The sequence below is a fragment of the Microcaecilia unicolor genome, chromosome 1 (assembly GCF_901765095.1).
Source record: "Microcaecilia unicolor chromosome 1, aMicUni1.1, whole genome shotgun sequence".
Classification (NCBI taxonomy): Eukaryota; Metazoa; Chordata; class Amphibia; order Gymnophiona; family Siphonopidae; genus Microcaecilia; species Microcaecilia unicolor.
Genome location: NC_044031.1, coordinates 158,745,870 through 158,759,930, shown reverse-complemented (window position 1 = coordinate 158,759,930; position 14,061 = coordinate 158,745,870). Strand labels below are relative to the sequence as shown.

General features: G+C 42.5%; 1 protein-coding gene across 2 annotated transcripts in view; it reads right to left on the bottom strand.

Annotated features, from left to right (window-relative positions):
• LOC115469219 (ATP-binding cassette sub-family B member 5-like) overlaps positions 1–14,061 on the bottom strand; it is a 133,791-nt gene that overhangs the window by 70,504 nt on the left and 49,226 nt on the right. For both annotated transcript variants that reach the window (XM_030201661.1, XM_030201651.1), the window contains exons 12-14: positions 10,292–10,417; positions 5,016–5,219; positions 2,444–2,614 (exon numbers count right to left, since the gene is read on the bottom strand). In XM_030201661.1, coding sequence (XP_030057521.1) covers positions 2,444–2,614; positions 5,016–5,219; positions 10,292–10,417 — 501 coding nt within the window. The remainder of the gene's footprint in view (positions 1–2,443; positions 2,615–5,015; positions 5,220–10,291; positions 10,418–14,061) is intronic.

Genomic DNA, 14,061 nt, shown 5'->3' with positions numbered 1-14,061 from the left:
AAGAAAAGTATGCACTATTCCCTCGATTCTATATATGATGCCCAGTTGCGCAGTCAAATTTGTGTGCGTGCCCAAGATGCACGTGCAAATTGAGTAAAGATCCCTTAACTATTAATAATTAGGTGCTAACATGATAAGCACAAATTCTATAATAGCATTTAGGCAAACCTAATACCTAATGATATAAAAAACAAAATATGACCACTTACACCATGTCTATGGTTGGTGTAAATGGTGGCACCTAAATGTAGCAGTTGGGTGCCTAAGTGCAACTATTCTATAAAGTGCATGCAAGACTAGTCAGAATGTCCCTGACATGCCCATCCCCCTCCCACATTAATGCCCCCTTCGCATTTGCAGCAACAGAAGTTAGGTGCACTGTATGTAGAACAGGAGCATAAGTCTGTTACAAAAAAACATTAGTGTCAATTAGTGCTTGTTAACACCAATTATTGGTATTCATCATCAAAAGTAGAGCAAATTAGTTAATTATGTTGAACAACTGGCTCTATTCTATAATTGTGCCCAACTGTGCATCTAATTTTGGGCGCAATTTATAGAATTTGAGGGAATACATGTACATCACAGCTGCACCCCTGGGAGCACCTATGATTGGGTTGTGTACAATTAAATATCTTCTTAATATAGGGCATATTTTTATATAAAATTAAATGCTGTTATAGTAGATTTTCTTTGTGACTTCACTCCAGATAGCAGCTCAAGTTTGATTATGTTATTATGATCACTGTTTCCCAGCAGACCCAACACTGTTACCTCTCTTTCTGTGCCCTGCATTCAACTAAGGACTCAATCTAAAATAGCTCCCCCTCTTGTCAGTTCCTGGACCAGTTGCTCCAAGAAGCAGTCATTTATTACGTCTAGGAATTTTACCTCCCCAGTTCTCTCTGATGTAACATTTATCCAGTCAATATTGGGGTAACTTGAGTTTTATTATTGCGAAGAGGACATTGGATAAGGAGAACATTGTATCATCCAAGATAAGTAACATCTTTTCATACATATTCACTATTAAATTGAGTCTCGTTCCTTAGGTATTGTTGAAAGGTGGTTATGTAGCTGTTTCATGAGCATAAAATTGAATGTGGAGTTTTTTTGAGACTTATGATTAATGAGGAGTCCTCTTTACTCAGGAAGGTGTTTCCTTCAAATTGAGGTATCTCCATGAATACTGAAGTCTTTTTTCTCCACCAACTCTTCATTGAAACTTACAAGACACACCTTTGAATACCGGGCTTATAATTATAGAATTAACGTTATAGTGTTAGTAACTGAAATCACCCATTATTATACTGTTGCCCAATTTGCCAGCTTTCCTAATTTCTGTAAATATTTCTTCATCTGTCTATTCGTTCTATCCTGGCAGACAGTAGTACAGCCCTACTAGTATACTCCTTCCCTTCACACATGGAAATTTTATCTATAAGGATTCAATGCTGCTTTCTGTTTCATGTAGAGTATTTATTTTGTTTGACTCAATTTTCTCTTTAACACTGTAATGTGTACAGGAAACATATCAAAGTGAATTTGCAAATTCTTTTTAATCCTACCAGTAGTGCCCAAACAGTTGGATCTATTTTTGTGTCTGTCACATTTTACTGCTCTCTATTTCCAACTCTTAAAAAACTAGGACTCTGATGGGTAGAAGTGGCTCTTACCCTGATAAGAGCTGCTTGCCAGGGTCATCCCCAGATTTTAAGTAGTGTTAGCTAAATAATGCTGCTGAAAGTCTTCACTGACCACCCTGGTGCTATCTTGGTAGTTCCAGGACAGTCCAGAAACAGATCTTGAAGTTACCAATATAATGCCACAATTCAGTGCTGAATATTGTCAGCACCCAGATAACTTATGGAGATCACATTACATCCAGATATTCAGCACTGCATCTGGATACCTTCCAGTGCTTAATGTGCAGGTATAACTGTAAGTGCTGTGGTTTGCCGACCACAGAGTTTCAATATCAGTGGGAGGGAGATAAATGATATTCTCTCGCTCTCTCCATATGCTTTGTAGTCACACTTCTATGAAGAATACTGTTCTTGTGTTTTTCTTCTTTGTGTCTGGTTCTCTAGCATCAAGCTTTTCATCTACTAGTCATGGGAGGTCCCATGTGAATGAATTATACTTTAGGGGGTAATTTGATAAGGATTTTTCACACATAAATGCTTTCTTACCTGTGAAAAAGGGCTTTCATAAAATTACCTCAGGGATTGCACACAGTGCCCCCCCACCAGCCAAGGTATTTGGCTCGGCAGTGGGTGGGGGGGTGGTGGCAGACCAAAATGTACCCCCACACCTCGGGCTCTGGTCCCCTCCCACCGCGAGGTCCAGCTACGCCCCTGGGTCCTAGGTTGCTTTTATGCAACGTCTATGATTTAGCATGACAAATATAGTCATTCATTCAATATATTATCATATTTCTTACCTTTTCCAAGGCAGCCTGAACTATTGATTCACTTTCTGTATCCAGAGCAGATGTGGCTTCATCTAGCAGGAGAATTTTGGGGTTTCGGACCAATACTCTAGCTATGGCTATTCTCTGTTTCTGGCCACCACTCAGCTGTGCACCTCTTTCTCCTACAAGTGTATTGAATTTCTAAAGAAAATTAAGAGAAATCTAGAATTAAAAATAGATTTATATTTACTAAAAGTTTGACAATGACAGCTCAGATAAACTACTAAGCCTGCTTCATAATATCACTCAGTGGATTCAGTGGAAGAAAAACACATTTTTTGGAGCCCAGTGGAACTTTAAATCTTTTTCCAAGTTTCCATTGTCCACTCCCACCCCTCTCCTTGCCCCATTTAAAATATTCTTCACCCTTCCCTTGCTGTCATTGGTCATATTCTCTCCTTCCAATTACTCAGTCACTCATCATTCCCTACACTGCTGCAGTTCCTGCCTAGATCCACATGGCTCTGTCACTTTGAGTCACGTGGTGCCTGGTTTCCTGCAATTTTCAGTGATCATCATATGAAAAATAATGGACACTGCAAGTCTCAAGCTTTCTAAGGGTCATGTAGAAACTTGAACTGGCTGAGGAATGTTGAAAATGCACTTTGTCTCTCTCCACCAAAACAGCAGGATTCTCACTAGCCCTATTCCTGTGCAGCTCTCTGTGCCTCATTAGCTATCATGTTTAATGCCTAAAGAAAATAGAAATAAAAATGAGGGTGAGAAAGAGAATTGAAACAGTGCCAGAGTCATGATCTAGCTACCGATGTGCCATAACCTAATACTGGGCTCTGATCCTTAGTTTGACAAACACAGCTTCAGACTCATGGCTGTCAAAGTCTGTGTTTGTTTACTGCGTATCAGCTGTGCCTGCATCACACAAACAGACATGACACCTTATCAAATCAGTCTTGATGCATGTTCAATCCGTTTTGCTCAGTTGCATCTATGAACTAGTAGTCCCCCTTAGTAAATATTAATTGGAATTAAAGATTCATATAGGTAATGGAGAGAAGGAACTGGTTGAGCCTCCACAATTAATATATATAGCTATTTGCTAAGCTGTGTTTGGTGTTTAACATGGCTTTTAGTGCATAACAATGCAGTGCCTCACTAGACAGTTGCACGGGAACAGAAATTTAATCAATCCCTGCCCATCCCCACTGGAATCTCATCCATCCCCGCAAGAAATCTATTTCATCCCCACTCATCCCCTCTACTAAAATAACTTGACTTGTAGTAAAATAATCCAACTTAACAACAGCCCATGTTGATAGCTTCTCCTCTTAGTGCTTATGGGGATTTCAATGCTATCAACCATGTCCATTAATTTTTTTAGTGGTATTATAATTGTTGAGATAGCATAGAAACACAAGGAAAGGATAGGTAGGCTGGCCTGGCGCTACACTTCTGCAGAAACTCTGCAGGCCCTGCGTCCATCCCCGCAGAGCTGGAAGGGACCCCTGCGGGAGTCCCATGGACCTGGAAGGGATCCCCTTGGGATTCCCGCTAACCCTGTTCCCATGCAGCTCTCTGTGCCTCACTAATTTTCATGTTTAATGCCTAAAGTGTAATAAATAGAAATAAAACAAAATATAGAAAAGAAAATAAGGTGATATCTTTTTTATTGGACTAATTTATTCCATTTTTGATTAGCTTTCAAAGGTAACACCTTCTTCTTCAGATCAGAAATGAGCAAATGTTGACAGATCAGAATATATAAGTGACACATAAAAGCATTACAACGACATTCTCACACGAAGAGGATGGGGTGGGTTAGGTGAGAAACAGGGAGACCTGGGTGGGTAAGAGACAGGGAGAGATGGATGAGGTGATTTTGATCAGGATCAGACCAGAGCTTCCAGGGGTTAGATGGTTATTTAAGTGATCTCTCTTCTTGATTTTAAAAAAGTCTAAATTAAAGTTGAATTTAACAAAGACACACTATCCCCCTTATTTTGTAAAGGTCATCAAAATTTTCACACACAAATGTAGGCATGCTCCCAACGTAATTTAATTGAATAAGAAGCCAATTAGTGCTAATCGGTGGCTTTTTAACAAGCAGTCATTGGCACTTGTTAGATTTAATTGGGATCAATGCACGTAAACTTAGGCGCAGGATCTGATGGAAATGCAAGGGTCATGAACATTTCAGAGTGGATTTCGGTGTGGTTTTGAGTTGCACATGTAATTACAGATTAATAGTTATGTGGCTTCAAATGACTGTACATCCCTAAGAAATACCACAACAGTTACCACATGGTAACTATAAAACCTTACGCCAGTAGCCTATCCAGCCAAACTCAGTGATGCCATAATATATAAGTGCCTGCACCACAATATGCTAAATCACCATTCCATATAATATCATTGCCATGAAGCACCGAGGCCCTTTGGCATGGTAATCTTCAATAAAAGCAGCAAAGAAAGGTAATGTCTAAGCTTCAGAGAAACCTATTGGGAAACAGTCCTGAAGTCATGGGGTAACTGATAGCCTTATTTCATCTACCTTGACATTCTCTACCTTGAGTTGAAAACTTACTTCAGGCAGCTCCATGATAAAATCATAAGCGTTTGCTTCTTTTGCAGCTTTCTCGATTTCTTCATCACTTGCATCTTCTCGCCCGTATCTTATATTGTTTTTAATTGTTGTCCCAAACAAAACAGGCTCTTGGCTGACCACACCAATAATTTCTCTGAGATGCTTTACATTGAGGGTCCTTATATCATGCTCATCCAATGTTATCTATTGATAGAAACAACACCAATTATTTCATCATGAAGATACAGTAGTTACGGAAGGGTTGAGATTGTGGATTTAGCTCCTGCCTCTTTCAGTGGCAATTCAAGGCAATTTATATTCAGGTATAGTTGATATTTTCATGTTTCTGGGGGGTTTATAATCTAAAAGCTTGATATTCAGCACTAGTAAACAGAGTAAGAAAAAATCCTGAGTGGTGAAGAACGGGTAAAAGTGAATTTATTTATTTATGTATTTATTGCATTTGTATCCCACATTTTCCCATTTTATTCTTTCAAAAAATACAAAGACAGGGGACACTCAATGAAGTTACATGGGAATACTTTTATTCAATGAATAGTTAAGCTCTGGAACTCTTTGTCGGAGGATGTAGTAACAGTGGTTAGTGTATCTGGATTTAAAAAAAAGGTTTGGACAAGATTCTGGAGGAAATGTCCATAGTTTGCTATTGAGACAGACATGGGGAAGCTTCTGCTTGCCCCTGGATTGGTAGCATGGAATGTTGCTACTATTTCAGTTTCTGTCAGGTACTTGTGAATTGGATTGGCCATTGTTGGAAACAGGATACTGGGCTGGATAGACCACTGGTCTGACCCAGTATGGCTATTCATGTTCTTATGTACATAACTGGATAGGGCTGCTAAATATCCTTTCTTACCACCACAACACTCTCCAGTTAGGGGCCAGTTCTATAAAATAGGCATCAACATTTAGGCACCAAGTACACATGCAAATGAACAGAATACTGACATATATGTGCATATGTGTGTACATATGTGCTTAGATGCCAAAATTCTGGCTATGTTTTGTTTCTTCACGCTTAGACTAAAACCTCTCTTTCTCATCTCCAGAATGTTCAAAATTCCTCCATTCGCCTTCTTACACATGCTCATAGATCTGACCATGTTTGTTCTTTATTTGCCCTACAAACTGGCTCCCAATTCCCTTCCATACACAATTTAAAATTCTCACCTTAGCTCTTAAAGCTCTTTATTCTGTCATCCCTTCTCATCTCTCAGCCCTTATGTCTCCATACCCTTTCCAGAGCTCTTCATTCTACCCTTGCTTTTCATCTTTCTATTCCCTCGATTCACCTTTCCTGCTTGAAATCTACGCATCACTCTGATTTTTTCTATATTGTCACCTCCCTTTGGAATGCTCTTCCTTCTACACTCGGAACAGTCTTATTCTCATTTTAAATCTTTGCTTAAGGCCCATTTATTTAGATTAATGTTCCCCTCCCTCTCTCGATAGGGGAGCCTTGGTGCAGAGCTGCGATCTGTTTAACATTTAGGGGGCATTTTCCAAAAAATGGCTAAGTCCCAAAAAAACGTCCATCTCACAGCCATAAACAGGAAACACGTCTAGATTTCCTCTTCTGTTATGGCTGTGAGATGGATGGTTTTTTGGGACTTAGCCAAGTTCACCAACCAGTTTACCAGCAAACCATTTTGTAACTTATTATGAGAGTTATATGCAGAGCTCACCTGTAAATAGAGTTAGATTCCCCATAGCAAGGAACTTTGAGATCCAAACATATGCAAATAATTCACTTAGCGTGGCATAATCGAACGAAAACGTCTATCTCCATGGGCGTTTATCTCCGAGAACGGGTCCGTGAAGGGGCGGACCGAACCGTATTTTTGAAAAAAATAGACGTCCATGTTTTATTCGACAATTTGTGAGCTGGGCGTTTTTGTTTTTCAGCGATAATGGAAAATGAAAGCGCCCAGCTCAAAAACGAATAAATCCAAGGAATTTGTTCGTGGGAGGGGCCAGGATTCGTAGTGCACTGGTCTCCCTCACATGCCAGGACAACCAACCGGGCACCCTAGGGGGCAATTTTACAAAAACAAAAAAAAAAGGTAAAAGAGCTCCCAGGTGCACAGCACCCTTCCCTTGTGTGTTGAGCCCCCCAAATCCCCCTCAAAACCCACTGCCCACAAGTCTACACCATTAATATAGCCCTAAGGTGTGAAGGGGGGCTCCTACATGTGGGTACAGTGGGTTTGGGGGGGGTTGGACGACTAAAGCATTAAGCAGCACAATTGTAACAGGTAGGGGGGGGATGGGCCTGGGTCCACCTGCCTGAAGTCCACTGCACCCCCTAACAACTGCTCCAGGGACCTGCATACTGCTGCCAGGGAGGTGGGTATGACATTTGAGGGTAAAAATAAAAAGTTGTGAAACATCATTTTTTTTGTGGTGGCTGGGGGAGTCAGGGGAGGTCATCTCCGATTCCCTCGGGTGGTAATCTGGTCATTTAGGGCACTTTTTGGGGCCTTATTCGTGAAAAAACCGGATCCAGGAAAAGTGCCCTAAATTCTAGCTACAAACGCATACTTTTTTTCCATTATCGGCGAAAGGCGCCCATCTCTGTTCGGGTGATAACCATGCCCCAGTCCCGCCTTCACCACGCCTCCGACACGCCCCAGTCAACTTTGTACACTTCCGCGATGGAGTACAGTTGAAAACATCCAAGTTCGGCTTTCGATTATACCGCGTTATTCGTTTTTGTGAGATAAACGTCCATCTCCCAATTTAGGTCGGAACTTGGGCGTTTTTCTCGTTCGATTATAAGCAGGTTGGTTCACAGAGGCTACTCCTCTGCTTACTGCTTTATTCAGAATGACTATAATACCTGCAGCTGTCATAGAGTCTGGTTTTCCTTCCTAATTTCACTTTCAGGGAAGAGTGAGGGGGACAGTAACCACTGGAGAATTAAGGAGAGGTCATGACTTAATCCCTCCAGTGGTCAGCTGCTCAATCAGAGCACCTTTTTTTTTTAACTTGGACGTGACTGAAACAGGTCTAGATAAAAATGTTCTTGGTGGACTTGGGCGTTTACATCCAATAGGGATTTTCAAATGGGAAGAAACGCCTTCTCTAATCCCACCCAAAACACATCCCCTTGCTATTTGGATGAACTGCACTGTGAAACATCCAAATTCTGACTTTCCAAAATCAGGATTTGGATGTTTTTAGCAGTTGGATTTTTTTAAAGCATTTTAAGATGTCCATCTGCTTTGAAAATGTGCACCTTACTGTCCACTTGCTTGTCTCTCTCTCTCTCTCTCTCTCTCTGTTAAACTGTGCTCTTCTTTTATGATCATTTTGTCGTTCCTTTCCTTCTGTTTTAATTTGATTTATTGTACACCACTGATTTTTTTTTGTTGAAGGGTAGTATATCAATTTTTTTATTAAACTAAACTAAGACATGGGGTATTCTGTAAAAAGTTGCCTAAATATGATGGCAAGTAATTTGACGGTGGGCATACACACGGGCAGAGACGGAGTGCAAGGTGGGTAAGGTGCATTGCTATACATATCCTGACCTCTACAATGCATTCTTGTGATATATATTCAGGTAGTCAAACCCAGTATTTTTATTACCAGAGAGAAGACTCTAATTCTTAATCAAAATTACTCTTTTGATGCAATTGCTCACAAATAATGAACCATACGCTTACAATGAAATGTGCTGGGTTAGGAATTGAGTCCGTTCGGAGTTTAGCCCCTCTCATAGGGAGGATTGACTGGCACTGGCTGGTAATGTACAAATACTGATGGTGAAAAACACCAAGAATTACTGAAGGTCTCAGAGGAGAAGTAGCAGAAAGAATATAAAACGAAGGAGGTTTACTAAAACAAAAGAAACTTAACAACTTTGGTATTGTTTTGGACAAACCAATATGGCGGCAAGCTCCGCCCACTACCTTCAGCCCAGATAATGAACCAGACAGGCTCATGCCATCTCCTATCATAAAACCTCCTTAACTTATACAAACAATGTAATCTGCTACATATAGACAGCAAGGTCTGTTCCTATGCAAATGGGAACAGAATAGCGCATGTAAATGATAGAATAGTTTAGTTATGTGCATGTTTTAACAATTTAGGCATGAGCACCAGGGGCGTAGCTATCATGGGGCCACGGGGGCATGGGCCCCCGTAGATTTGGCCCTGGACCCCCGTTGCCGCGACCCTCTCGACCCCCCTTCCTGCCGCCAACCCTCCCCCGCCGCGTACCTTTGCTGGCGGGGGACCCCAACCCCCGCCAGCCAAGTCCTCTTCTTGGCCACGTGGCGTTGCTTGCTGAATGATCTGATCAAGTTTCTGTGCATGTGTCTGACGTCCTCCATGTACAACGTACAGGACGTCAGACGCACGCACAGAAACAGATTCAAACTTGATCAGATCATTCGGCAACGCCGCGCGGCCGAGAAGAGAACTTTGGCTGGTGGGGGTTGGGGTCCCTCACCAGCAAAGGTATGTGGCGGGAGAGGGTTGGCGGAGGGAAGGGGGGGTCAAGAGGGTTGCGGTGGTGGCGCCGGGGGGGGGGGGCTAAAATGTGCCCCCTCCCCTCGAGCTCTGGACCCCCCTCCCTTTGAAGTCTGGCTACGCCCCTGGTGAGCACTTATACAAGTTCTATGGCTAGCATAAAGGCTTGTAATTTAATTATACATACATATCTAACCCATTATATTATCATTCTATAAAGGAAAGTAGGCACTTACTTTATAGAACAGACATTATATGGATGCTTCTTGGCAACAAATTATTGTCTAGAGTAGAGTTGGGGTGGTACTGGCAGTAACCTGGCATTCAGCTGCAGTAGCAGGATAACTATCCTGCTAACTTATTACAGGAAAAAGACTTCAGATACAGCCTCTGAATGTCAGTGATATGCTGAATATCCAAGTCTAATTCAGGTGGCTGCTGCCAGCATTTAAAGAAACACTGGCTATCACCAGCTGAATATCAGTCCTTCAGTTTGTACCTAAGGCAATGGAGGATTAGATTGTAAGCTCTCTAGAGCAGGGACCGTCCTTCCCCATGTTTAAACTTGTACAGCGCTGCATAACCCTGGCAGCACTATAGAAATGCTAAGTAGTAGTAGTAGTAGTAATTAAGTAACTTCCCCATGATGACACTGAGCAGCAGCGCAATTTGAAATGACCTTCCCTGGTTCATGTCCCACTGCTTTAACCATTAAGCTACTCCTTCATATGTAGTTACTCAGTAATTTTCATAACTTTATATGAATTTATTCTCACCATGCCCTGTTGTGGATCATATAATCTTTGTAATAGCTGAACTGTTGTACTTTTTCCACATCCACTGCTTCCAACCAGTGCTACTGTTTGTCCACATCTAACCTTCAGACTAAGATCATTTAAGACCTGGAAGCAGAAAACAGGAAACACTGAATATAATTTCATTCATAAACTACAGGAGTACTGATAACCAGTGGCGTTCCTAGGGTCGCTGACACCTGGGGCGGATCGCCGATGCGCCCCCCCCCCCCCCCGGAGAAACGACGGACACCCCCCCCCGGGTGCATCTTTACCAGCTGGAGGGGTGCCGTGCCCGCGCGTCTGTCAGCAACACTCCTTCCCTGCTCCCTCTGCCCCGGAACGGGTTACTTCCTGTTCCGGGGCAGAGGGAGCAGGGAACGAGCGTTGCTGAGAGATGCGCGGCACCCCCCCCCAGCGGCGAAACAATGGAACCTTTTCCTGGTGAAACGACATCCCCCCCGGGTGCATCTTTACCTGCTGGGGGGTGCTGCGCGCCTGTCGACTTCACTCGTTCTCTGCTCCCTCTGCCCCGCAACAGGAAGTAACCCGTTCCGGGGCAGAGGGAGCAGGGAACGAGTGAAGTCGACAGACGCGCGGCACCCCCCTAGCAGCGTGCATCCGGGGCGGACCGCCCCCACTGCCCCCCCTTGGTACGCCACTGCTGATAACCAATCAAGCATTTATAAACTACAAAATAGAGCTTGGGTGTTTGAAAAAGTAGGAAAAGCCTATTTTTACTTTTCTGTGGGATAGTCAGGGGTTGGTTCAAACATTAGGCAGGTTAGTCAATGATTAAGTTGTGGGGAAGGGGGGAGAACCAGCAAAAAAACAGTAACAGCAGTCAAAGCAAAACAAAAAGTCCTGTCACACAAACTCAAAGAACCATCAACTCTCCAAATCACTTTTCCCCTCACAGTTGCTATATCTATGTACAGTTAAACAGCCATGTCAAGTACTGCTTTTCAACATGGCTTTTGCTTATTTTTTTGTGTTCACGCTTTATGAGGGTGATATTTGATAGCAGTTATACATTTAAGGGTTGATATTCAAAGCAATATTCAAAGTGATTTAACTGGCTAGAAAAGGCTTTTGGCTTGTGCAGGACTATCTGCTGATATTCTGCTGCACGAAACGGGTTCGTGCCGCTGAATATACCACAGACCTCTAAAGAGAATGCCAGCTATTTTGTGAGTGGTCCCATAGTCAAAACTTCACCGCCTAAGTTAAGCAGCCAAATTGGACCACATGAAACATAGTGCTATCTTTGTACAGTGATGCTTAGGCAGTTAACTGCTGAATATCGCACTTAACCACATAACAGATAGCTGGCCGCATAAACCTGGATATTCAATGCTGGTACCCGGATATGGCCTGGCATTAAATATCAGAGAATAATGTCACGGCGAATGAATAAACATTTACCGCCGCCAGCTGACTATCTACCCCTTAAACTTATGAGTATTTTCAGCAGTAGTATACCTGTAAGTGTTACTGCTGAAAATTTACATATACCGTTTACTAAACATTACTGTAGGAGCCATAATGTCAATATACGCTAGGACACTGGTTCCTAAACTGTGCACCATGGCACCCTGGTGTGCCGCAGCGAACTCTCAGGGGTGCCACAATACATCGCTCTATACTTTCTCCTCCCACAGGTCCGGCATCTGCTGCTTCCTGCTTCTTCCCCCACTGCCTCTGCAGTGCTTGCAGCTTACAGTTTTGGGCCGTCCGCGATTCACACAGGCACTGCGGGGACTTCCCTCTGCCGCGTCCAGCCCTCATAACAGGAAGTTGCATCAGAGAGGGCTGGATGTGGCAGACTGGGAAGACCCAGGAGTTCCTGTGTGAATCACAGATGACCTGAAAATGTAAGCTGCAAGCACTGCAGTGGCGGCAGGGGAAAGAGAAGGAAGCGGCAGTGAACTGGACCTGAGGCAATGGAAGGTTAAGTGACTTGCCCAAGATCACAAGGAGCAGCAGTGGGATTTGAACCGGCCTCCTCTGAATGTCTGGAATCTTAGCACCCTAATTCCATTATAGAATTAGTATTCAGTACATGGCATTTGAGCACCTAAATTGTTGTGCTCAGTTATAGAATTGCCGTTAAATATCTTTCAATGATACCTACTTTAAATTATCTTCCAAAACCCATTATATGGGAAGCTCAGAGACAATGCTAGAAGTTGTTGCTGAAATCTGAGGGGGAACTTTGCAGGTTTCCTCACAAACTGGAGTCCCAGCATCAATTACATTCAAATTTCAGACATTCTCAGGAGGAAGAGAAAGATTCCTCAAAATGGGGCTAAAAGAAGTCCCCAAAATGGAGTAAGTAAGACTCCAAAGAAATGTCAGACTGAAGTGTAACACTCTCAAAAGGGTGCAAAATAAGATGTTTATTCTTAGCTCTAGTGACTGGTGCAGCAAATTAAAATGCAGTTGTAGTTTTAACTTTTCTTACCTTATCTTAAATTGTTTATTTATTTACTTCTAATTAACTTGCTATTTTATCTTCAACATCTAATTTGTTTGATATTCTTCTATACCTTAAGTGTAATTCTTTTCTATGTTATCATTCCGTTAATGGTCATCACCATTGCGGCAAAATGTAAGCCACATTGAGCCTGCCAATGTGTGGGAAAATGTGGGATACAAATGCAACAAACAAATAAATAAATAACAAAAAATATCCAATCATAGGAGTCACCAATCTTCCCTCTAAGCTGTGCAGGAGTCCTCCACCTTCAGTCCTGCCAGTGGGGAGTGCTCTTTCAGCATCTCATTTTCAATAGTGTGGGACAGACAAGGTCTGCAGGATTCCAAGGAACCTGCCTGTCCCTAGTGATTGAAAATACAACATTGAAGCACCCCCCCCCCCCCCCCCCCCCCCACTGACAACCTGAATATGTCTACTGTAGAGGAGAGGAGGGACAGGGGAAATGTGATACAGGTGTTTAAATACTTGAAAGGTATTAATATAGAAACAGATCTCTTTCATAGAAGGTGAAATGGTAAAACTAGAGGACATGAACTGAGGTTACAGGGTGGTAAACATTAGGTGTAATGTCAGGAAATTCTTTTTCACGGAGAGGGTGGTCGATGCCTGGCGTGCCCTCCTGAGGGAGGTGGTAAAGACAAAAACAGTGATGGAATTCAAAAAGGTGTGGGATGAACACAGAGGAACTGTATTTAAAAATAGATGGTAGAAAACAAAAATACATTAAAATAAAATGGCTGCAGGGGGTGGATGTGTGGGTGGTGCTTGGATGGCTACTCTGGCTGTAAAGAACTAAGGCCAGTGCCAGGCAGACTTTGTAGGTCTGTGTCTGGATATGGCAATCCAGTTTACAATAGGCTGGAAAAGGCTTCAATAACATCTTCAGTAGCTGGAACCGAGGACAGTGCTGGTCAGACTTTTTTACAGTCTGGGTCCCGCAAATGACAAGATGGATTTGGATAGGTTGGAGTGGGCTTTGATGGCAACTCCAGTAGATGGAACATAAGGACAGAGTTGGGCGGACTTCTACGGTCTATGTCCCAGAAATGCCAAAGAAAAACTTCTGATAGAATATATAATATCACATTCATTTTTCATTTAATCATGAATTGATAATGAATGTGACCGTTGGGCAGACTGGATGGACTGTTCAAGTCTTTATCTGCCATCATTTAATATCTTGTTCTCCCCAGGTACTATTTCGATAGTAAACAAATGTTCAGATAGTGTTATAATTGATCCATATTTCAAT